The sequence below is a fragment of the Idiotropiscis lumnitzeri genome, chromosome 14, assembly GCF_059441095.1.
Source record: "Idiotropiscis lumnitzeri isolate Australia: NSW breed Sydney's pygmy pipehorse chromosome 14, RoL_Ilum_1.0, whole genome shotgun sequence".
NCBI classification, from domain to species: domain Eukaryota; kingdom Metazoa; phylum Chordata; class Actinopteri; order Syngnathiformes; family Syngnathidae; genus Idiotropiscis; species Idiotropiscis lumnitzeri.
In genome coordinates, this window is record NC_142404.1 from 2,063,874 (window position 1) to 2,088,363 (window position 24,490).

A 24,490-nucleotide genomic window follows, 5' to 3' on the forward strand; every position below is an offset into this window, starting at 1 on the left:
TTCGCGGGTAAGAAATCTACAAGACTGGTCTGGTTCTGATTACCTGGAAGGGTGTCCGGCAGTCCCTGCTGATCTTTTTGTGTGGCACAGGCACTGACATTGAGGCCATTTGGCATGTAACCATTGAGTTTCCCAAATACAGTTTGATTTCCATCCAGTGCACTGTGTGGGAATTTCTTGTTTGCATCCAAAGCTATCGGCATTAGAGGCTTAATACTAACGGTTGGTGGATAAACACCTATGACAGCTGATTTAGCATGACAGTTTCGTGTCCGTTTGAACTTTGCGGCCGAGTTCCACGGCTTGGAATAAGTGAAAGCATAGCTCTTGCTCATTTCCACTTTGGCATCAAGGCTGGAGGTATCTTTTCCCATCTGCGTTCCTTGGTCTTCGAAAGGAGTAAGGCATACCAAAGGCACTGAAGGTGTTGAGTGAAGTTCTGAAGTTTCAAGCTAAGAAGACAAGACAACCAAAATTAGGTACTTGAACATGAAATGTCTCTTCCATCGTCTATGTTCTAGAACAGTTGCCAGCATGGTTGCGGAGTGTTTCTGTAGTTTTTTGCAGAGCTTGCTTTTACCAGCAAGGACATGAACGACAAAATTCACAAGTGTTTTTTCATCAACAAAGTCATTCCCTGAGATGCCCACTTGTTAGCAACAGAGATAAAGAGACTAAGAGTCACAGAGGATTTAAAAAGGGACAATAGTGATTATGTTGGCCAATTTGAAGAATCACTTTGAACCAACCATCAAATAAAATCTGATACAGTGTTGTTTTCGTCAACGATGACGAAAATATTTCGTTAACGCCCCTTTTTTTCATGACGATAACAGAGATGATGACGAGCTAAACGTGGCTCTCTGTTGACGAAAACATGACGTGATGTACATTAAATTTTCATTGACGAGACGAAATTGTTAGCGTGTGGTCCGTCAGACGTTTAACTTTTATGACATCCCTTCCTATCATACATGTAATCTGTCGTTCAAAAATTGCGATGCTGGTGCAACCTTTCCTTGTTTGGGCCCGCCCACCACCGGGACAACACGCGGTGCGAGTGCGGCGCATGCGCCCCGCATGCGCCACGCTCGCACCGTCACGACACAGCACGAACATGTCTGCGGGCATTCGTCTCGGTTTACACACGCTGACACGCTTTTCTTTGACTGACCGTGGCGACAGTGACACTCGGTAGGCTATTTGGTTCTGATAGCAAGCTGTTACAGGTAATGAAGACATATGTTTGGTTGAGTTTGTTTCGTCGACTAAAACTAGACTAAAACGGTCATGAATAGAAATGACAATCTGACTAAACTAATACGCATTTTTGTCCAAAGGACTAAATCTAAAATGTCTGCCAAAAACAACACTGATCTGAAACCAAGGAACTTACATTTGCTTTAAGTAGCCAGAATTAATCAGAATACACTCGTTTCAAATTAAATGATCACAAAATGGGTTTTGTTTGCCCAACCCTAATATTGTTACAGTACATATTCAATTTATATTCACAAATAATTATTTTTTTCCCCTGTCGATATTTGCGGACAAATGCATTTGTGGTTTCTGTGCTTTTTCCAAGACACCCATGCCGAAGATAACTGCTGAAGCCCTGTCTAAATAGGAATTGTGTCAAGGAAGTTTAAGTAATACATCTTGACTGAGGAATGTATGTTGGGGAGGAGCTAACTTTAGCCTGGGTGGTTAATGGAAGTTAAAGTCTTTGTTGTACCTGTATGGTTTGTAAGTTTTAAAAAAGGTAGATTTTTTTTTTTTTTGCAATTCATGGCAATCCACATCTCCAAAGAATAATGGGGGACTAATATATTAATTTAATAGCTCTCTATGGAGTCAATTAGATATGAGCATCAGGATCCTTGTAAAGGGAGAATTTTCTTTTATTAAATTGTGCGGGTGTACTAAATGAATTTATGCTAAATGTATTTCGTACCTCAAACGTATTCACCTGTATGGAGGGATGTCCTTGGACTTGCTGCAAGGTATCGCCACTCGTGCCATTGAGGAATTCCCTTTTGAGAGTGGAAGAAGAATGGTCACCTGTGTCCAAGGCGCTGCTGCTAAATGGTGTGGCCCCCATTGACTTGATAGCATTTAGAATGCCATTAAATTTCAGCGGCTGACTTGGCATGGCCGCAGATCGACTCTTGGTTACATTTCCTTTCTCCTGAGTGGACGAGGAGGCAGGAAGTTTGGCGCGCTCTTGGTTAAGGAAAGGTACTTGAGGAGTCTCTCGTTCCATGTTGACCGACACACTGGCAGACAAGGCCGCGTCGCAGGAGGCCTGGGGGCTAGCGCCACCCCAGGTTGGGGACTTGTTCGTGGGCATGGCACTCCAAAATGAGACGATGACAAATTCTTCTGCTTTGAAAAGACACTTGAGGTTTTTGGAGACGTCAGCTCAAACGAGACAAACTCGAGTACTTTGCATATCGATTTGGACAGTAAGTTCTTGCTAGGTGGTGTTGAGCAACAGCAATCATCACTGCGAACCAAGCTCCAATGCCTGCAAAGAAGACAAAGCCAAGTGACTCGTGGAGGAAATTTAGCAATTCCAGAAAGGCATGGATGTTTTTTCTTTTCCAGCATTCATTGAGAATCACAAAACAGACCAAGTCCAACCTGGGAACATGAATTTAATAATTCTTAACTCTCCTAATTAAAACGTAGGTGGTGTAACGTAGGCACCAGGTTGTGTAAAACTTGTGAGAGGGGATCCGAATCCACAGTCATGTAATTGCTATTGTTCAATTCTCAGGAGGGTTAATAAAAATAAAGAATACAGTTACAGACAATATAACAAATAAACAGGGGTTACAATAAATCAATCAAAAACATCCACCTTTCTCTGTCCGCGAAAAAGGACAAAGGATATTTCCTTTTCCCAAGCCTCGATAAATTTCCATTTACATGCGTGTTTGTTTAAATAGTCCCTTCCGAAAGTATTGGAACTGCTAGGTTAATTCCTTTTTTTTCGGTTGCAAACTGAAGACATTTGGGTTTCAGCTCAAAAGATGAAGATAAGACCAAAGTTCAGAATCCAATCTTTTATTTCCTGGTATTTACATCGAGACCTGTTCAACAACACAGGATAGAGAACCTTTTGTTTGAAGCCACCCACTTTTCAAGTGAGCAAAAGGATTAGTACGCACATAATTTAAAGTGCTGATCATTTATAATTTGGTGGCACAACCCTTGCTTGCAATAACTGCATCAAGCCTGTGACTAGTAAAAGAACGATTATCGGCCGGGCCGATATATGGCATTTCGCGGATTATTGGCATCGGCCTCTTTTAAACTTTCAAGGCCGATAAATTAAACACTGTTTATTTTGGCTCGCTGCAGCACACCTCTCCCCTGCCTCCCCTCTCTTTTCCCCCCTTCCTGCCCTCCCTTAGCAAAAAGAAGTTTATTCAAGTGTATTGTAAATAAACTTCTTTGATACTAAAACAGAGGCAGTATACTTTAAGTGTACTTAAATACTAGGTTTTATAAACTTCACAGAAGTACGCTTAAGTATACTTGGCTTGAAAAGTATACAGAAAAGTCCAAGATAAACTTTTACTTATATGGAAGCTTAAAGTATACTCGTTCCTTCTGCAAAGTACACAGGAAAAATACGTTTTAAGTACATAAATACTATGACTTACAGCTATATAAAAGCATATATTGTACTCTACCACAAAGGGCTAATACTTAGCCAATATGTCAATATTGGTCTAATTAGAGAAAAAGGAAAATGTACTTTATATGTATAATGGCGTATAAGTGGGGTGGCACGGTGGCCGACTGGTTAGCACGATGGCCTCACAGTGAGAGACAGCAGCGGTCGTGGGTTGGATCCGGCTCCGGCCATCCTGTGTGGAGTTTGCATGTTCTCTCTGTGCCTGCATGGGTTTCCTCCGGGTACTCCGGTTTTCTCCCACATTCCAAAAATATGCTAAGTAGGTCAATTGAACACTCTAAATTGCACCTAGGTATGAGTGTGAGCACGAATGGCTTAAAGTCTAAAACTGTATACTAGTAGTATATAATTTGGTGTACTTAAAGTACAAACCTGTAAACTAAATTGTGGACTAGAAGTATACAACTAGTAGTATATTGAATAATAATCTTTATAGTTTACTTTTAAAAACTTAATCTGTTCCAATTTAGTATAAAAAAGGAATGAATTTGTATACTTGCAGTACACTACAAGTACATAGTCCAAAGCACACTTTACAAACTTATACTTGAATATACTTTATAACGTATACTTCATGGATACTACTTTTTCGGAAGCGCTGTGCTTGTAGCCCTGCCTGCAGAAGCAGATTGTCCTGCCCACAGCACTATCTAAGTAAGATGCCTGTTTGCTTTTTCACCTCGAGTCACACGCAACTACGCGAGAGGTCCCGTGCGCAGAGGAAGCGAAGGCAACAGACTTTGCCGGAATTATAATAAATGTCAGTCTACTATAACTCACAAGTAATCGAAAACTATTTGCCATCGTAAACTTTAAAGAGATGTTTGTTTTCATTTAACTATAAGACATAAAGCTGAGCCTGGGAGCTCCGTGCACTTTTTGTTAGACTTTTAAAACAAAGTTGTCTATTTTCTCGCATCTAAAAAAGATAGATAATATGTTGTAAATCACTCAAGTTGTTTAATAAACGTGCTTATAGGCAATTAAACAAAATCAAGTTTTGGAGTTTTTATTTTTCAAAATGTCGACACCATTTTATCCCTTTTTACAACAAATGAATATCGGCTTCAAATATCGGTTATCGGCCCCCATGACGACTAATATCGGCCCTGAAAAAAGCATATCGGTCTAGCACTACCTGTGACCCATTGACTTCACCAGACTGGCGCATTTTTCATTTGAAATGAAATTGAAAGCCCTTCATTGCAAACTCTTTCAGTTCTTGTTTTTTTTCTGGGGGGGGCTCTTCCAGTTACATCAATAGAGCGTGCATTTCAGCTCCTCAAGAGGAGAATGAAGAGAGCCTTTTTAAGCTCTTTCTACCTGAATTATCATGCTCTAACATAGGGCTGGGCAATATGGCTGAAAACGGCATCATGGCGCATGTATGTCAAATCGGTCAATATCGATATATATCAAATTATTATTATAATTTTTTTTGTTTTTTACTATTGAAAATAAAAAAAGAGAAAGCGCTGAAGTCTGATTTGTTTTACTTTAAAATATACAACGCACGTCGTCCTCCCTTGCGACGGAGCTCTCGTGTGCTGGTGCTACGGGCCGTTTCGTCCAAGTGCGTGTCCGCAGAGAGTGCTTGTTAGCGGCTTCACTGCTACGTACCCCCCCTCCCTCGCGATGGAGCTCCCGTGTGCTGGTGCTACGGGTCGTTTCGCCCAGTACGTGTCCGCGGAGGGTGATCTTTAGCGGCTTCACTGCTACGTACCCCCGCCTCCCTTGCGATGGAGCTCTCGTGTGCAGGAGCTACGCGCTGTTTCGTCCAGTGCGTGTCCGCGGAGGGTGCTTGTTAGCGGCTTCACTGCTACATACGCCCGCCTCCCTTGCGACGGAGGTCTTGTGTGCTAGAGCTATGGGCCGTTTCGTCCCGTGCGTGTCCATGTAGGGTGCTTGTTAATCGGCTTAACTATTAAGAAAGCCTGCCTCTCTCTCCTATGGAGCTCCCGTGTGATGGAACTGAGGGACGTTTCCTCAAGTCGGCCGTTAAGTCCATCTTACGCCAGCTGTTTTTTGTTTGTTTGTTTTGAGTCACGCGAGCTAGGCGGCCCACCCGTAAGCCTCAGGTTGTATTTCCTCAATGGGAGGGAGTTTGTGACAAGTTGGGCAGTGATAGGTCGAATCTGTTAAATCGGTTTAAGAACATTTTAAAGACAAATATTTCTTCGGTTCAATAATTGTGCCTCAGGTATATGTGCATTCTCACATGCCGTGAGTCGTGAACGGTGTGGTGTGCGTGTGAGTGAGTGTATGAGAGTAGGAGAGGGGGAGACGAAGAGAGAGAGTGTTACTTGCTGCCCCTAGATTCCATCCTACGAAAACATGAAATTTCCTTCAATTGCTATGCAGATGGGAGTCAGATCTATGTCCCACTGAGCAAAAAAGAAGCTCTCTCCTTGAGACCACTTTTGTCCTGTTGAGAGGAAATCAAAATCTGGATGTCACATAATTTCTTAATTTAAACGAAAAGAAGACAGAAGTTATGGTGTTCTGTCCCAGTGGCCCTTCTACTTTCAACGCTGTTGACCTTGGCCACCTGGCACCTTTAAATTGGACAGTGATTTTAAAGCACATAAACCCAATCTGGGCCTCTCAACTCCCAGTGCACTTAAGAGTTCGCTTTAAGATGCTTGCGGTCGTCTTCAAGTCTTTAAATGGCCTCGCCCCAGCGTACCTCTCCAAGCTCCTTCACCCCTACGAACCTGCCCGCTGCCTCAGGTCTGCGGACCAAATGCTGGAGGTGCCGAGGACTATAGTGATGGGCATAACAGTTCTTTTAAGTGAAAGATGTTCCTCTTATTATCATTGGTGCATTTGGATTTTCATTGCTATCTCAGAAACATTGTAGCCGTAATGTTTGAACGAGAATGGTATTACAGCTCGTTCACTCGCCGAATCGTTCGTGAACGGGAAGTGACGACACGAATCGTTCACTCGCCGAATCGTTCGTGAACGGGAAGTGACGACACGAATCGTTCACTCGCCGAATCGTTCGTGAACGGGAAGTGACGACACGAATCGTTCACTCGCCGAATCGTTCGTGAACGGGAAGTGACGACACGAATCGTTCACTCACCGAATCGTTCATGAACGGGAAGTGACGACACAAATCGTTCACTCACCGAGTCCTTCGTGAACGGGAAGATACAACATCACTCTCTGACTGAGTTGGTGAAGGGCAGTACGTTCAGCCAAGACACGCCCCCGCCTAACGCTGGCTGCGGGTGCTGATTGCTCGTTCACAAAGATTCACGAGTGAGTGACGGCTGAGTTCAAAATACCCGAGGAAAGATACATAGATGACAACTTTTTATACGCTCGTCTAGAGCCCATTTGACTACACATCGGGTTGTTAAATTAGGTTTAATGAACACAAATAAACTTCATCATCCAGGCGCACACAGCTCAAGTCAATATCACCACCTTTTCCACATCAAATGCGTCGCTCGGTGGGAATTTGCCCCCTATCTATGTGTTGGCATCGATGTACAATAATCACGTCAGGCAAATAGTCATATTCTTGTTCAGTGATAATGCAATGGACTTCCCAACAAACAAAACAAAAACACAGAATGAAACACTCCGAAATGAGTTGTGATGTACACGCACAACAAAATATAAAACCAGCATTATTATAATAATGATTATAATAATGGTTATTAAGAACTAATAGTAATTATCGCAGTAGACACTATTCCTACATAAATAAACATTTGTTATTTTGGAGGACATAACACAAAGCCGTCACGCGCCCGGTGTGTTCTTGTGTTCACCCGTTACGAAGTGCAGGCTGTCAAATGAAGTGGATGATTGCATGTCTGGTTGTAAAACGTTCTGTAGCGCTAAATTAAAAACAAGAATTAAAAAACAACTCGAGCACCAAACAAGTTTTGAAATAAATGTGAAATTTAATGGTAAAAGGCATTTTGATGATAGCACCACTTAATAGTTGCAGTAGACAGAGAGGATAATATTGAGGTGCACATATGTGCCATTTAAAATGTATTGGAATATACGTTTTCAAATGAAGATGTCCCCTATAACGACAATCGTCTGATGCAGACCGGGGCGCCTCATAGCAATCTGCGAGGGACTGTAAGTTTGTCATTCGCTCTTATTTGTTTTCATGCGCTTGCCGCTTGCTTCCGGTACGTGGATGGACTTAGCATTAGCCGTTAGCTTGCAGAAACGGATGCCAATGAAAGCTTGTCCCCGCGAACACGAAATGTATGCTGGTGGTGACTGGTCCCTTCCTTGGCAAATCGTGAATCATTCACAACAAAACAGCGTTCACTGAATGAACTGATGTATTGCATGGAGTTCTCGTTCGCGTGAACCAGAAACGGCAGCGACACGTTCACTCAATGAATCGTTGGCAAACGGGAAATTACATCATGGCTTGCTTTGTGAACGCCAATAGCATGGCAGTATGTTCAGTAAATCACGTTTACATCTGACATTGGCTGCTCATTGGTTGTTCGCGAAGATTGACAACATGCGCCTAGCTGAGAACAAATAAACAGGGAAAAAAACCTTCCTAAAGTGATTTGTTCACTTATGTTCCCTGAAAAGATTTGTTCTTTTTGAACAAATCGTTCGCGAACGACAACACTATGGGACTAAGCACAGCCTCGGGGGGGAAAATCAAGCCTTTTCTGTTGCCGGTCCTTCCTCATGGAATGACCTTCCATTGAATGTTAGGAAAAGTCCCTCTCTGTCCTCTTTTAAAACTTGTTTAAAGACCCATTTTTATTGTTCAGCTTTTGACTCAACATGAGACTGTTGATGTTCTTCTGGTATCTATTGTTTATGTGTTTCAATTTGTGTTCTAATTTCCTGCTAATTTATATGACACCACCATGGAAAGTGCTTTGTAACAGTTCCAGCTGTTGTGAAATGCGCTACAATACAACTTCATATATATAGCGCAAAAATAAAGTTGCAGTTTTGGATAGTGTGCTTGACGTATTTCCCTCAACCACAGAACACCTTGAGATTTGAGATTAAGGGCTACTTAAAAAAAATTAATTGACTTGCGGATATACTAACCACACCGTTTTGTAGGGAAATAAATCATTTATTTAAAAGAAACAAATACCATCCATACTAATCATACTTAACACCTGGGACTCTGCATTTGTGTTAATCTCGCCACAAAATGTTGTCAACAGTGGATTTTATAGACCTACTTTATATGTGAAAGTTAAGTTTAGACACAATTCTGTTAAAAACCCGTATCATACGCAACACCCATTTACCAGCACACCCCGTATGATAATTAAAAAACACCGAATGCACTGATTACACTGCATTGCTGAGTGACTTCTATCCAAACATGAATGAGAGGCGATAATAGCAATAAACACAGGAGAAATATGAAAGTGATGCCAATGTCAACATAAAGTTACAGTTGGTGGCTAAAATATTGCACACCATCAACAAGTTCAAATGACTAAATCTCCTTTCTAGCCCCATATTGAAGTCAGCCGATCCGCGAGGGAAACAAACATTTTATTTTTGACACACAAATACGATAAAAATAGATGTGTTGCATTTAGTAAATCTTCATCAGACACCTGAGTAGACTTTCTTCGAGAAGCAGAATCAGCAGGTACCTAGCCACTTGATGCTATCTTTAAATCGTGTTTATTACAGTTACGCCATAGCAACAAGGCCCGCCGCGTACAAAGATTCAACGACAAAACACTACCTTTTATAAAAGGAGGGAAAAAAATATCAAACTTACCAGCGTTTACGTGGAGAAAGAGGCCAGCACGTTGTGTGGCAGTTCCTCTTTTCACCCCAGAGGAGTGAATCGCTCCACTTTCACATGGCAGGAGTCGAACAAGAGGTTAGTGACGCATCACAGCAAGAGTAGCTATGATTGCTACCGACTTCCGGTTCACCACTTCGGTGGCGCGCCCTCAGCCGGCCTCCAACGTCAACGCACGTCAGAGCCGCCTGAGCGTATATCTTTTCAGTTTTTAAATCGTTTACGACAACAATAACAAAAACAACAAAAAATAAATTTATATTATTATTAATAATAATAATAATAATAATAACGCAAAAACAAATGTAGATGAACATTACATGTATATTCTAAAAAAGCATTAATAATGAAAACAACATTTTTTATTCACAACTTGTATGGAATAAACAAAGACTTAATATGAGAAAGAAGTAATAAAATGTAGACATTTAATTTTCACAGAGACGAATTAGAAAATAAATAAGACGATAAAAAAAAATAAAGCCAATGGTCTTAAAAAAAAGAAACATTGAAAACATTAAAATGGAAACACAGGTTTAAGGTTATTTTTAGAGACAGATGTAGAACGTAAACGTAAATATAAATTCAACTCTTTCTACAACACAGAAAAAATGAGTTTTTGTTTTTGAAAATTTACATTTGTGAATTTAAAACTTGAGACACGTTACAAGATAAATTAAATATAATTCCATTTCAGATGACAAGTCAAAACTTACGAAACCAAACAATGCGTTTTTATTAAAGTTAATGAAGTTAAGTAATGTGACATAATCTGTTGACCAAGATAAATCTGCAAAGGTGTTGCCACTGTTTGCGAGTGTACGGGAATGAAAACAACTATGTAAAACAATTGTTTATTACAAAGACGTGAGTCTTGTAGAGCAGTGATTTCACCAACAGATGGCTCCCCGGAAGCGAGTATGGCAGTTCCATTTTCCTCCCTCTCTTCATTACAGTACAGTGGACCCCCGCATACTCGCTGTTCGGCACCCGCGTATTCACCGATCTTTTTATATTAGTATTTTCTTACAATATGTTGATTTATATTGTATATCCATCCAACCATTATTATCCTCATGATGGTTGCGGGCGTGCTGGAGCCTTTCTCAGCCATCTTCGGGTATATATATATATATATATATATATATATATATATATATATATATATATATATATATATATATATATATATATATATATATATAATATTCAGTGGTTTTGTAAATATATAGATAGACACCCTTATTTTTTTAAATTACTATATTTTCACTTTTTTCTGGGTTTTTGGACTTTTTGGTGTTGCACTTTGGAAGGGCTGCACAATAAACATCACTGTTGCACATATTCTGGCTACGCCATTTATTTTGAAGGAGGTCGAAAAGGAACCCGCAACAATCTGTACCGCTTCTCCTCACTAGGGTCGCGGGGGATACTGTAGCCTATCCCAGCTATCTTCAGGCAGTAGGCGGGGTACACCCTGAATTGGTTGCCAGCCAATCGCAGGGCACACATAGACGAACAGCCATCCGTGCTCACACTCATACCTAGGGGCAATTTAGACTGTCCAATCAATCAACCAAGGTTTTTGAGAGGAAACCCACGCAGGTATGGGGAGAACATGCAAACTCCACACAGGAAGGCCTGAGCGGGAATGTAATCCATGACCTCCGTACTGTGAGGCCATCGTGCTAACCAGTCGGCCCACCGTGCATAAAATATATATATATATATATATATATATATATATATATATATATATATATATATATATATATATATATATAGAGAGAGAGAGAGAGAGAGAGAGATATAGATAGATATAGATAGATATAGATAGATATAGATATAGATATAAATATCTATATCTATATCTATATATATGTATAGATATATATACATAGTGAAAAACTTTTATTCAAATAATTTTTTTTCTATTCTATTCTAGTCTTGTGTCACCTTCAACAGCGCTTTTCCTGTCCCGGGTCACGGCTGGGTGCTGCAACCTATCCCAGCAGACTTTGGGCGAAATGCGGACTATTCCCTGAACTGGTCGCCAGGCATCACTCTTTTAACTCTCGCCTTTTACCCATTATCCGTCCCCTTTCATTCTCCTCTTTCTCTTATCACCTCCCCTCTTTCATACACACACACAGCCCAAACTTGAAGGGTGTGAAAGAGAGAGAGGGAGAGAGAGAGAGAGCAAGCGAGTGACAGTAAGAGAGAGAGAGAGAGAGAGAGAGAGAGAGCGAAAGAGAGCTTGGGAGAGTGAGAAAGATAAAGAGCCTGCTGAAGAGCTGCTACACTTCAGTCATTAAGTGTTGAGAGTGCACAGGAAAAAGAGAAGTGAAATTATCCTGTCCTCCTCCCGGCTGATTTTTGAACTTGTGAACCTGATGGGAATATAACCAAAGAGGACTACTTCTGTGTTCGCATGACAATGGAACACATTTTTTTCTTCACCATCGAGAAGAAAACAAGAATAAAGACAAAGACTTAAAGGAAAGTAAAGAAGAAAAACATTTGTGTGTTGTTTTCCCAAAGAAGAAAAATCACTAAAAAGTATCAAAAATATTAAGCGTGAACTATATTTGAATAGATTATTATACCTACAGGGGAAAAAAGAAACTTGAAGGCAAAAAGGATATAAATGTATCTTTGGAGCAAAAGGGATGTAGTAATAGAAAACTAAAGCTACTAAACTAAAAGTAGTGGAAAACTAAAGCAAAACCCACGAACCTGCATTGAAAAAAAACTCATTTGTGACACTGAGGAACGTGCAATCAAGTTAAAACACCAAAAAAAAAACAGTTTTAGAATGGATAAGTAAAAACGATAATTATTTCTAGGGAAAAGGTGAGGCAATTTAAAAGTTTAAAGTGAGAAAGGAGTGATAAAAGACAAGAAGTAAGAGAAAAGAAACAATAGGAGGTGATCTGAAAAAAGCTCAAGGACAACAGAACACACTGGGACAATGAAAAATCCTCTCCTCATCTTCATCCTCCACTTGGCAGCGACGCCGTTGATGGCGAAAAGCATACCTCAGGTGCAGCTGGGGCGCTGGGTGCGCTCGGGCCTGCAGTCTCTGCAGTGGGACCAGCTGCACCGCTGCCTCGGCGCATCCTCTCACTCCGAATCTGATTGCCGGCGGCTCGCCCACCTGCCTCCCTCTGCCGTGGCCGTCTACACTTCTGAACCGCGAACTGCCACAGCAGGTGAGAGAGAGCAAAGGCTGCATCTTTGATAGTGAGGGCCGGACAGCATCCATTTCTAATATGAATGCATTCAAGGGTGTAAATGAACTTTTTTGATCAGCAGCCAATGCAATGAATGAATCTCAAATGCAGAGGTCGGCAACTCCGTTCTTTGAGGGCTGCTGTCCTGCCTGTTTTAGATGTCCCCCTCCTCCAACACACCTGATTCAAGTGATCAGGATTGTTATGCAGCTTCTGCAAATCTTGCTGATGATCTGATTATTTCATGGCTCAAAATAAGCAGTTTGCTGGTCAAAATGAGTATTTTGCGCCTCATTAATACACTTTGAATTGCAAAATTAATGAATGAATCAAACACCAACCATCAAAAGTAGCGATTTCTATTAGGAGTCGTTCTCATCTTTCATTTGAAAGACATGATTGACAATTGCTAATTGTCAATTACACATTGACTGTTGAGCCAAAGTGGTAGCAGTAAGAGCGCAAGGAGAAGACATAAGTGTGTATGAAATTGTGACGAAAATGAGGGAGAGTAGGAAAGCTGGACACATTCTTACTCTATTGACAATAAAAGGCAGAATGTCGAGTCCACAAGAAAAAACACAAGTAAAATATATTGTATGAAGTTTATGAATTTGCTTGTGTCTCGAATGCAGCTTTTGCTGCTTGATGACTACATTGTAGCAATGTCCGTCGCCCTATGAGAGAATCTGTTCCAAAACACGGTGAATAATTACTGACAGAAAAGACAGCAGATCAGCAGCTCAAAGTAGAAGCACGCTTTTCTCATTGCTAATCTTAACTATAGAAAACGTATCGGGATGCTGTACCTCGCAACCATCCATTTGTCCATCCATCCATCATCTGTCCCGCTTCTCCTCACTAGCGTCGCAGGGGTGCTGGTACCAATCCCATCTATCTTCGGGCAGTAGGCGGGGGACACCCTGAACTGGTTGGCAGCCAATCGCAGGGCACACAGAGACAAACAACCATCCGCGCTCACACTCATACCTAGGGGCAATTTAGAGTGTTCAATTGACCATGTATTTGGAATGTGGGAGGAAACCGCAATCGAACCCACGACTGCTGCTGTCTCTCACTGTGCCATCGTGTTAACCAGTCAGGCCACCGTGCCGCCCGTACACCGCAACCCCCTGTTATTATTATTTGGTTGTCTTACATATGTACATTTATATTTAGTTGTCTTTTTGAGTGATTCTTTGTTTTTTCACTATAAATTAATTTGGTAGAAAAAAGTTTCAATTATTAAAATTTCAATTGAAAATAGTTACTTTTGTTTTGTACTTTTTAAAATTTAATTTAATTGTAGTTCTATGTAGACCAAATACATAAAGGAATCATTTTTAAATACATTTTGATCCAATATATTTTGCACAATTACATTACTGCAGACTAATTGTTTAATAAAACCACTGCTTCCGTTCCATGGGATTAAACTCCAAAAAACAAAACAAAAAAAAGCTCCACAAAGGTAAAAAGTTGCTCCTCAAATGAAGTACCAGTAATTGATTTATAGAACTAATCAGCAAAGAAAATATTTTGAGCCTTGCATTTGAATCAGATGTGTTGCAGAAGGGAGACATCTAAAACATGGAGAAGAGGGGCCCTCGAGGACCGGAGTTGCGCACCCCTGCTCTAATCTAAAGTCACCAGCAGGAGCGGCAGAACAAAAAGAATTGGGAAAAAAGTACAGCTCTACGGCCAAAAACTCTGTTTGCCACCAAGAATATGAATAGAACACGTAACTGTCAGATTCATGAGGACCACCCTCAATTTTCATCAACAGAGGACATTAAGGCTACAATTCCTTGGTGTGTTAAGTACACAATAATTCATGAATGTGTACTTCTGAGAGAGAATTTTAATCACCCCACTCCCTGAAGTGCTCCAACTCAACGAAGCAGATGAATCTTACAAACCCAACATTCTGTAGAATTCATGTTACCTGCAACTCAAGTAAGCATGATGAAGTCATATTAGTAGAAATTTTGAACGTATCTTCACTGGAGACACAAATCTTTGCTCGCTGTAACAAATAAGAAGTTTGCTCAACGTGAAAAAAAGAAAAATGTACTATTTTAACTTTTTCTCTTCTTTGCTAAATACGACTTCGGCATTAACTCACCACAAGGTGAATTGAAATATGTATACATAAAAATGTCCATGGAATTATTATATATATATATATATATATATATTTCTTTTAGTGTGGCAAAAAAAAAAAGTGTTGACATTTTTTTTTACAGTGTGATGTTAGCCAGGGGCACTGCCTCATGAGCATGAGTCCTTGCAGTGCCAGTTTATCTTTAGAAACACACACGCGCACGCACGCACGCACATACATACATACGTACGTACATACATACACACATAAATACACACACACATATATATATATATATATATATATATATAATGGACAAATTGTTGCTCGTCTTTGTGTGCCCTGTGATTGGCTGGCAACCAGTTCAAGGTGTACCCTGCCTACTGACAGCTGGGATAGGCTCCAGCATGCCCGCGACCCTTATGAGGAAAAGCTGTTCAGATAATGGATGGATAGATGGTCTTTCCAGCATATCCTGGGTCATCCTCGGGTTCTCCTGCCGGTGCGACATCCCAAGAACACCTCACCAAAGAGGCTATCAGGATCCTAATCAGCTGCCCAAAGCACCTCATCTGGCTAGTCTCAATGTGAAATTCTGACTCACTCTTGGATGACCGCGTTTTTCAACCTATTTTTAAGGGAGAGCCCGGACACCCTGTGGAGGAAACTAATTTCGGCTGCTTGTATCCAACATCTTGTTTTTTCGGTCACAAACCACAGCTCGTGACCGCTCGCCCCAGCTCCTTCCTCACCATGACAGACTGAAGAGGGGTTCAGTACCCATATATATGTATATATATATACATATATATGTATACTGCTAATTTACCACTCGGCTCTGTGACGTCATCAAAAGCCATTATCACAGAAATTAATACTATTCATTGAGGAAAAATTTTTGTGTTGTCCCCGTACTCCCGAAGCACCCCTCAGCAGGGGACCATAATTTCCTCAAAGCCATCCGGAAGCCAGTACCTGTCATCAGCCTCTGGAGTACCACAGGCCAAAATAAACAGCTTGACAACATCCCTTACCACCAATGTCCACCAGCGGGTTTGGGGATTGCTGCCACATGCACGACCACCTTACGGCCACAGCTCCAATCGCCTGTCTCAATATGGGAGGCACAGCTCCCCAGAACATGGGCATAGTTCTGCTGGAGGTCAAAGTTGAAACTCTTTCTTACAGGGGATTCTGACAGTCGTTTCTAGCAAACCCTTGCTTCCCCCACCATCGGAGCCAACACACCACCAGATGGTGATCAGTTGACAACCCCGCCCCTTGGTGCACAGGCACAAACAAGAGTCAGGATCCATCTCCCCACCCTAAGGTAGAGGGTGTCTACCTTCCTGTCCATCAGGGTGAGCCACAATGTACAGGCTTCACTCTTCATGTCTTTTTTCTGCCACCCACTCGACCTGCGAGTCCGCCTCACGAGGAACAGGCGTGTGCCGTGTACCACTGGGCTATGCTTTGTAGCCATAGGAGTATAGGTATCACAAAACACAAGAGAAAATGGAACAAGAGATGGTACTTTGGTCTCATGTTAAGTCCCAGTACGCCATGAATGGTTCCGGTACGCTAGAGGCTAAAACTAAGAAGTGCTGATCCTCAGTACTGGTTCGTACTAGTCGATATTAAGCACTGACTGTCAATGTCTGCCTCCAGAAAGCTTTGTGAAGACTTTTCTGTTAACCTAGTTGCCATGGGCATACCGTTGTAAGTTATATATTGTTTTATGCTATTTTATTATTTCAAGGGTTGTAACTATTCCATCTTAGTGTTTTATTTACAAACATACATGTACAAAAGGTCTTCGGGTTACGAACAAGTTCCATTCCTTCGCTGGCAATGTTACCCGAAATTTGGCATAAATCCAAATTAACCCATTAATACCCACTAAATCTCCCCCAAAAATATTCAAATCCATGTATTATATTACAATCAAATATAAGCATTGCTTGAAAATTCTGCTTTCTTTTTTGGGGCCATGATGTGAAAAATGGGTGAAAACGGCAGGATACCGAGAAAATTAAATAGCACACACTTAACACTATGTGACTGGAAACAAAATGGCGGAAGAGACTCAGGCGTCATAAAGTGAAAACTGCATTGTTATATACCGTATTTTCCTAACTATAAGGCGCACCATAAGCCGCAGCAACCCTTTTTGGGGGAAAAAAACAAACAAACAAAAAAAATTATTTACAAGCCGCACCTGGCATATTTTTTTAACTCCAGAGCGTCCCCACTGGTGAAAGAAAAATCCACAGAAAAGCTGCACCGTTGTATTAGCCGCATGGTTCAAAACCTAGGAAAAAAGTAGCAGTTTATAGTCCGGAAAATACGGTAAGTGATTAAAAGTAATTTACATAAACATTTACAATGACTTCATTATTGAAATCTGATTGCATTATCACTGGTATATATACAGAATCACAAACAATTCGGCTAATCACAATAGGCTCCAGTTCCCTGGAGTTTTCCTTGACAGGAAAAGTGGCAAGAAAATGGATGGATGAATGAACATGATTGATTTACATTGTGACCCAGGTGCCTCGGATAAAGTGCTGGCCATCCTCCCAGACTCTCACTTGTCCAGTGGGATGATCAGCTCCAAATTCCGGAGTACTTTCAGCATTGGCCCACTGGTGAATGGGAGGGAGAGCCAACACAGGTACCGGCCGCCTTTCCCCGCCTCCATGAGCCACGATGCGGTGCTAGTGCTGGACCCAAGTCCCGGCGAGAACTTTGGACACCCAGTTGCTCTCTTCTACGTGGACCTCAACGTGACAAAGAAGAGATGCTCCCACCTGGATGGCATTTACTTGGGTAAGTCTGGTTGATTGGGTATTAGCTGAATCTAGTTTGTAATAAACACTACAATGGCAGCTCCGACCTCCACCAAAGCCAGCACTTTCACAGATAACCCAAAGACTGCATATATAAGTAAAAGTGACATTATCGCCTCCTCACGTTCTGCTTTGACTTGAGTCAGTCCACAAATGTGATTTTCTTGTTTTTTGCCTTTTTGTGCCACCATCAAAGGGCACAAATCAAGCAAGAGATGTGTAATTACAAACATATGTCAGGTGTGTTCAAAGTGAGAGTAGTTTTACAAATTTTGTTTTTGTATTATTAAACTTTGGCGGGTTAATTTTTACACTTGGTTGGATTTGGATTTGAAATGAGCACGATGGCCTCACAGTGCAGAGGTCGTGGGATCGATTCTGGCTCCTGCTTTCCCGTATGGAGTTTGCATGTGCCTGCGTGGGCTTTCTACTCCGGTTTCCTCCCACATTCCAAAAACATGCATGGTAGGTTGATTGAACACCCTAAATTGTACCTAGGTGTGTGAGAGTGGATGGTTTTTTGCCTTTGTGTGTTCAGCGATTGGCTGGCATCCAGGCCAGGGTGTACTTCGCCTACTGCCCGAAGAGATCTGGGATAGGCTCCATCACCACCCGCTGTAGTATTCGGCGCCCCACTATTTGAGAATCACTGACATACAGTAATGTGAATGGCAAGTTGTTGCGATAATTGCGGTAGTAGTGGTATTCAAAATGTAACTGAGCCTGATTTATTTAGTGTGTTCAAGTAAGTCTGCCTATAACTGAAGCAGAAAAGAAAGTGAAAGTTGGGGATGTTTGAAAGCACGCTTTTATAGCTCATTGCTTTATGCAAGACGTCACAAATGGAACCTTAAAAATATATTGATTTAATTTGGTTATTGTTGTAGTTTGCAGCGGTGAACTTCTCTCTGCTTATTTTACAGATAAAGGGGACCAGTCGTTAGCGTTAATATTATTATAAGCATTATCATTGTAAAAGTTGTTTTCTCTGATAAACATCAAAGCCCTCATTAGATTCTGCAGGTAAACATCGGCAGAATTCTGGTCCATTTGTGGCATGCAGGTCTAAAGTTGCTGATGGGTTGACAGCGTGTAAACGTTTTGGTCGTTTGAAAAATAACACATCACAGCAAAAGAGACAAATAAAAGGCCACCAGGGAGAGTGAAAAAATATGTTTCAAAGCATAAAATAGTCAGAGGGGACAGAAAGTGAATATCGGATCCGCTCAAACCCAGTAAAAGAAAGTGCAAATTGTCTGACGTCACCTCCTGAATGCAGAATGGGCTGAATGATCTATCATCCTTGACTAGAGATAGAACTTCCATGACCTTGACTGGAAAGTCATCGGTCCTTAGGTTCATTCTTTCAGCAACTCTTCTTATCATCTGATTATAAATGTTTCAAGGTCTTTTGGAAAATGATATATGGCAATTTTGTGCTTTATGTCTGCATCATTAGGAGAAGAGTGTCTGACTCAAGCCTTGAAAGGTCGCTGTCAGAACCAGCTGAAGCGTCAGCAGGCCGGGCCTGAGAGGCTTATGGGACACGGGCATAGCTGGCTGGTGGGGGGAGCTCCACGCAGAGGTACATTTAGCAGTCCGGCCAATGGACGACTCTGTGAGGTCCACTTTCTTCCCTTGGTGGTCGGAGTCAGAGACAGCAACCGGACCCAGAGACTCAGATGTGTAGGTCAGTTTCACGGCTGCCGAGTCTGATGTGAGGACATGTTGATGTGTCATGTTGATGATATTACATTTTTGACAGATCACTCAGAATTTTCCAGGTGCCCTCAATTGGTGCCCATGGGGTCCCTGAGTTTGCCCACCTCAAGTTGTGAGCTGAACAAAAACACTAGACGCTGTCACCAGCAGCCACTGGCCACTCACCTCTCCTGCCGCCTTTACCAGACATGCGACCATGCTGTGCTTCTCTCTGGTATGATGCAATCCAATTCACTCACTGATGGCAAATCAGTGAGAAGGTTTTTGCCTCAATGTCCAACAGAGTAACAGTTGTTGGAAGCACAATTCTTCAATACATGAGGTTAACTGTTTTGTTTATTTTGGTAAGGTGGCTGGCGGCAGCAGATGACATTCCAGCGACACGTGCAGAATCTTCAGAGATTCTACAGAATGCTGCGAATCAATGGTTTTCACAAAGACAACATCAAGACCTTCTTTGCCAGCAGTGGGCACAATCCAGGTAGTACTTCCAACAGATATTATGTTAGTCTAAATTGGACAATGCAGATAACGTTGTTCATGTTCTTCCACTGCAGATGAGCTGGAGGGTGCCTACTCAGCCATGGAGAAGGCGGTGATCCGTAACCATGTGTCATATGTCTGCAGGAAACAACACTGCGCCGACTCACTGGTGCTCTACCTGAATTCGCCCACGCGCAATGACGGGACCATGCTCCTGTGGGACACCAACCTCAATGGCATCGTAAGATTGAGGGAAACATATAGCCAAATACTGCTGTTGAGCCGATCCAGTCTGAATGCTGAGAAACTAGAGTGAATACTTTGACCTGTTCAAGTAATTGTTTCACCTTCCAGGCTGATCTGAAGGAACGTTACTCTGTCAACGAGCTCTTGACTGACCTGGCCGGCTGTAGGGCAACTCGCGTTTTGTTGTTCGTGGATCAGCGCTACAGCGTTGTTCTGTCCAAAAGGCTGAGAGGCTCCCAGAAACATCTCAATGTAGTTCTAATCCAGAACCAAAAATTGTTGACTCAAAACTATCAGAGCCAGAGGGTGAGCATGAGCTGGGAGGACAGCAGCTGGGCTCATATTGGTCCTTCAACCTGCTTGCTGGATTACTTGGAGAAGGTATTTTATTCAGACAATTAATTCCTAATTTATTTGGCGTTTTTATGGCTTGATGACAGAATCTTTCAGATTTCCTACACCATACATATGTCAAGGAAATTTCATTCCATTTCAAGCCCTTCGATGTAGAATTTTCCCAATAAAAATTGTAACAACCTGATTGCAGAGTGCTGGTGATTCTCACTTATTGGACCGGTGGGCCGGCCTCTTAAACTTCACCTTGGCAGGAGCCCCATGCAACGCCACACCTCCGCTAACGGACAGCGAGATGCGGCGGTGGTACCAGGGGTGCCAGAACCTGCCGACCGCGCTCTGGCACAGGAAGGACAGAAGGATCAACTAAAAAAGGGAACGAGACTAGACAACTGACCAGACAGGGAGCGGGAGTAGAAAAGACCTCACGTCCACAGAAAATACATGTTAGAGTTGATTATGCGCATGTGTAGATGGGCAGTAGATGCAACTTGTGTGTGTCTGGCGTGTGTATGTATGCATGGGGTGTGTTTGTGTGTGTGTTTTCTGCCCTGATGCTGAACTCGGACTGCAACCATGGCGATGACAGCTCATCCCAAGGGGGTGTCCTGAACCTGAACACCATTTGTGTCCATATGTATGTGTGTGGGGGTTCAGCAAAAGGACAGCCACTTGGGTCAGAGAGTGTGTATGTCCGATCACCCGACTTTTACACTGCATAAGAATTTTTTTCATTTCTTTGCTTCCTCTTTTTGTCCATTCCTTACCATTCTCTCAATCGAGTCTCTCTTCTTTCTGTTTTCAAATTACCTCATCCACTTTCCGTTTTACACTCACACTCACTTTAACTTAATTGGCTGGCTTTGTTATTTGAATATATCGGGCACTGTATCCGGAAATAGTGGTTTCTAATTTTGAGAGCAATTGTGGATGCCTTTATTTAAAATAAAATAAAATTAAAAAAAGTAAAAAAAAATAAAATAAAATAAAGAACTGGGAATCGGGGGATTTCATACCTACAACACCCTTTTTATCTAAACCTAAATTTGTCGACGTTGGATCACTAATAGTTTTTCCCACTAATCTATGCTGATGTATTAGTAATTACAGTTACGCTATTTGCATGGAAAACAAAAGCCTTAAATACAAATTAATCAATTGAAAACCAATTTGATAAACAGGGAACAATTCCATACTTTTACTCCTGGAGTTGTTGGCTGCCTTTTGTAAAAGCAAAACGTTATAGGTCAAGGCTGTCGTAACAGCAGAATTAAAACGGATGGATGGATAAATGGATTGATTATTGGGATTTGACAATTCATGATAAGGGGAATAACCAGTACAGTAGTCAATTGGTGAGCATGTCTGCCTCACAGTTGAGGGTTCACGTCAGGATTTTACCCAGGTACTCAGGTGTTCTCCCAACGTTCCCATCCCAATTCTGCTTGTTTGGTTAATTGAAGACTGTAAATTGTCCACAAGTGTGACAGTAATTGTCAATGCTTGTTGGTCTATATACCTTTACTGTCTAAACGACTGTTTGGCGACCAGTCCAGTGTGTACGCAAAGTCAGCTCTGATAGCATCTAGCTCACTGGTGAGTCTACAGGAATGCAAATTGTCATTGAAGACACTGATACCACATAGCACAACATCATTTTTATTATCGCACGGGGAACTCATGTTTAACAGGAGTAGGATTTTACTCTGTCACTTTCATCATTCCTATGAGAGACCTTGGTAGGTTCTGTTGTTTTGGTTAGCAACAGGGTTCAAATAGGCAACGCAGTTAACTCTTTGAAGTCTGTGTGGATAATAGCATTTTTAGACTGAAGTAATATAGAAAAGCTACGGGACTGGGGTCACAAAATATATATTTCAAGCCCAAACTACAAGTTTTACGATTGATGCAATTGCCCAGTTGTGTGTAACTGTGACCTCAACTCTGACTGTGAGAGCAATGCGATTTGTGGCAGAACGCATGGATGCTCACAATCCCTGAACATCTGACCCTTCCTGGCCAAGTAGAACATCACGTTGCTGGAGCAACTTCCCTACTCACCTGACTCTGTGTGATTTCTTTTTCCTTTTGTTTACTCTTTCCTAATCACGTTTTGACATCAAGATGCCAGTGACAACTTATCTGTGGAGGATTTCTCCAGGAATGCATGAAGGTGTGTCAGATTAGTGATTACATTGAAGGTGGAAAAATGAAGTGTGAAGTTGAAATATATCCTTTTCTGTCATCAGTCCTAGAGTTTTTCTGACACAACTCGAAAGTAGTTACTTTTTTTTTTAAGGCGTAGTCAACCCCAAAATTTGATTTTTAAGAATATGTTCTATGTAGCACCACTTTCAAAACATGACATTTTGGTTATTGCTATGTTTTGTTTGTGGAATATGAATTATGCAGCAAAATCCATCCGTTTCTAGCCATCGCAGCTATTTTAGCATAACATCACAGTTCATAGCTCAGCGTTCAGCTAGTGACCAACCATTGCTCAGCTTTAGATAACATGTGGGACGAGATTGGTCGTGCGACTTAAGTCATATAACACAAACACGTTATTAATCAGAATGCCATGTTTAGACTTGTGAAGGCACATAGAACATTGCAAAAATTGCAAAGAATTTTGGGGGGTTGACTTCCCTTTTAAGTGAGGCCTTCATTTGAAGTTGATGAAGCCCGCTGTGAATGTTTGGGGAAGGCCGTCCAGAGAGACAGCCACCACGGGAGAAAATATGGTATACAGAATTATTTTCCCTGCATCTGGGTAGCAACCAGCCCAGGGTGCTCCCCATCCCTTGGCCAAAAATCATTTGGGATGATAGGCTCCTACCGTTCACCCTAAAATGAAAATAGAAATTGAAGATAGATAGATGGATGGATTAAAATTTCTCTTGAATCACTCCGGTTTTATCAATAGTTTTTAGATCAATCAAATTATGCATATCGTACATCCCAGAACGATATCAGATTTTAAAATATGGAGGTGTTTAATATAAAAGACTAAAGATTCCAAATATAAAAAAAGAAGAGCGAGGGATGCTGAGGACACAGGAAGCTGAGATTGGCCTGCAATGATCATGATTAAGATATGAAGCACTGAGACTGCCCTCACCGCTTCACCGGCTGGCCATGGCTTTTTAATAAGGGCACTGCTCCTGTTTGTGTGCATGTGTGTGCGTGAATGCTGAATCACTTGAACTGATGCAGACACTCTGTTAGGAACTCATTACTGACGTGGTGTCTACCTTTTAATCGCTTTTTGTCGTCTACCTTACCTGACCTCCTGCAGTCCATTTTCAACCTCCAAGTAACAACATACACTACATACATGAACAAAAATGATGTGACACATTCCATCTTACGAGAAATGAAAAGAAAATGTTCCTTATATAACTGTCTTTTTTTTTTTTCATAACAAAGTCTGCCGGCCAAGCATATTTTGACCTTGCGTTGTGCACTGGGAATGGGAATCGCTTACAACTTATTTAACTGATTAAGGGGTGTGCCTCTGAATTCTTTTGTCCAGATAGTGTATGACAATTGTTTTGCGTTGATGTTTGTTTACATTATGTTAAAGATGGAATCTTTGGATCTGATTCCCAAATGTGTGGGTTGACAGATTGGAGCATCCACCAAGATTGTGTTGAAAACATAGTTGTGTGTACAATTCACAAGTTTGTGTACCGATTGTAAAGTAACAATTAAGCAGAAATGTTACTAGTGGCATGCAGTACTTCACAGAATGTCGTCAATAAAGATCGTAGAAACCGTTACTGTATGTCTGAGCCCCTCTTGTGTTCAGTGCTAATTTTTTTCTTCAACTCTTTTAAACGTGTAAATTAATGGAATGAGCTCATTTACATGTTCATTATTGCTTGCTGCTGATTGGCCATTCCCATTTGGGCGCTCCTTTTTTGACTTGTACTCCAGGAGTGCAGTTTTTTATTTCCTTAATTTAATTTCATATGGTCACTGCCATCTGACTGCGTCCTGTCA

The 24,490-nt window shown here is 41.5% G+C and overlaps 2 protein-coding genes across 3 annotated transcripts in view; one reads left to right on the forward strand and one right to left on the reverse strand.

Moving 5' to 3' along the window:
- The window catches only part of ttll4 (tubulin tyrosine ligase-like family, member 4), a 37,013-nt gene extending 27,363 nt beyond the window's left edge, over positions 1–9,650 (reverse strand). Inside the window, exons 1-3 of one of the 2 annotated variants that reach the window (XM_088314273.1) lie at positions 9,465–9,650; positions 1,955–2,527; positions 44–452 (exon numbers count right to left, since the gene is read on the reverse strand). In XM_088314273.1, coding sequence (XP_088170399.1) covers positions 44–452; positions 1,955–2,350 — 805 coding nt within the window. In that variant the 5' untranslated portion in view covers positions 2,351–2,527; positions 9,465–9,650. The remainder of the gene's footprint in view (positions 1–43; positions 453–1,954; positions 2,528–9,464) is intronic. The other variant, XM_088314274.1, reaches the window with a different exon arrangement.
- A 2,163-nt stretch (positions 9,651–11,813) lies between these two features.
- LOC148323125 (uncharacterized) lies at positions 11,814–24,267 on the forward strand. Its single transcript, XM_088315878.1, has 8 exons — positions 11,814–12,703; positions 17,382–17,660; positions 19,140–19,370; positions 19,446–19,616; positions 19,752–19,883; positions 19,960–20,126; positions 20,240–20,512; positions 20,679–24,267. Exons 1-8 carry the CDS (start codon positions 12,463–12,465, stop codon positions 20,853–20,855), a joined length of 1,671 nt encoding a protein of 556 aa, XP_088172004.1. The 5' UTR covers positions 11,814–12,462; the 3' UTR covers positions 20,856–24,267.
- The last annotated feature ends 223 nt before the right edge of the window (positions 24,268–24,490 follow it).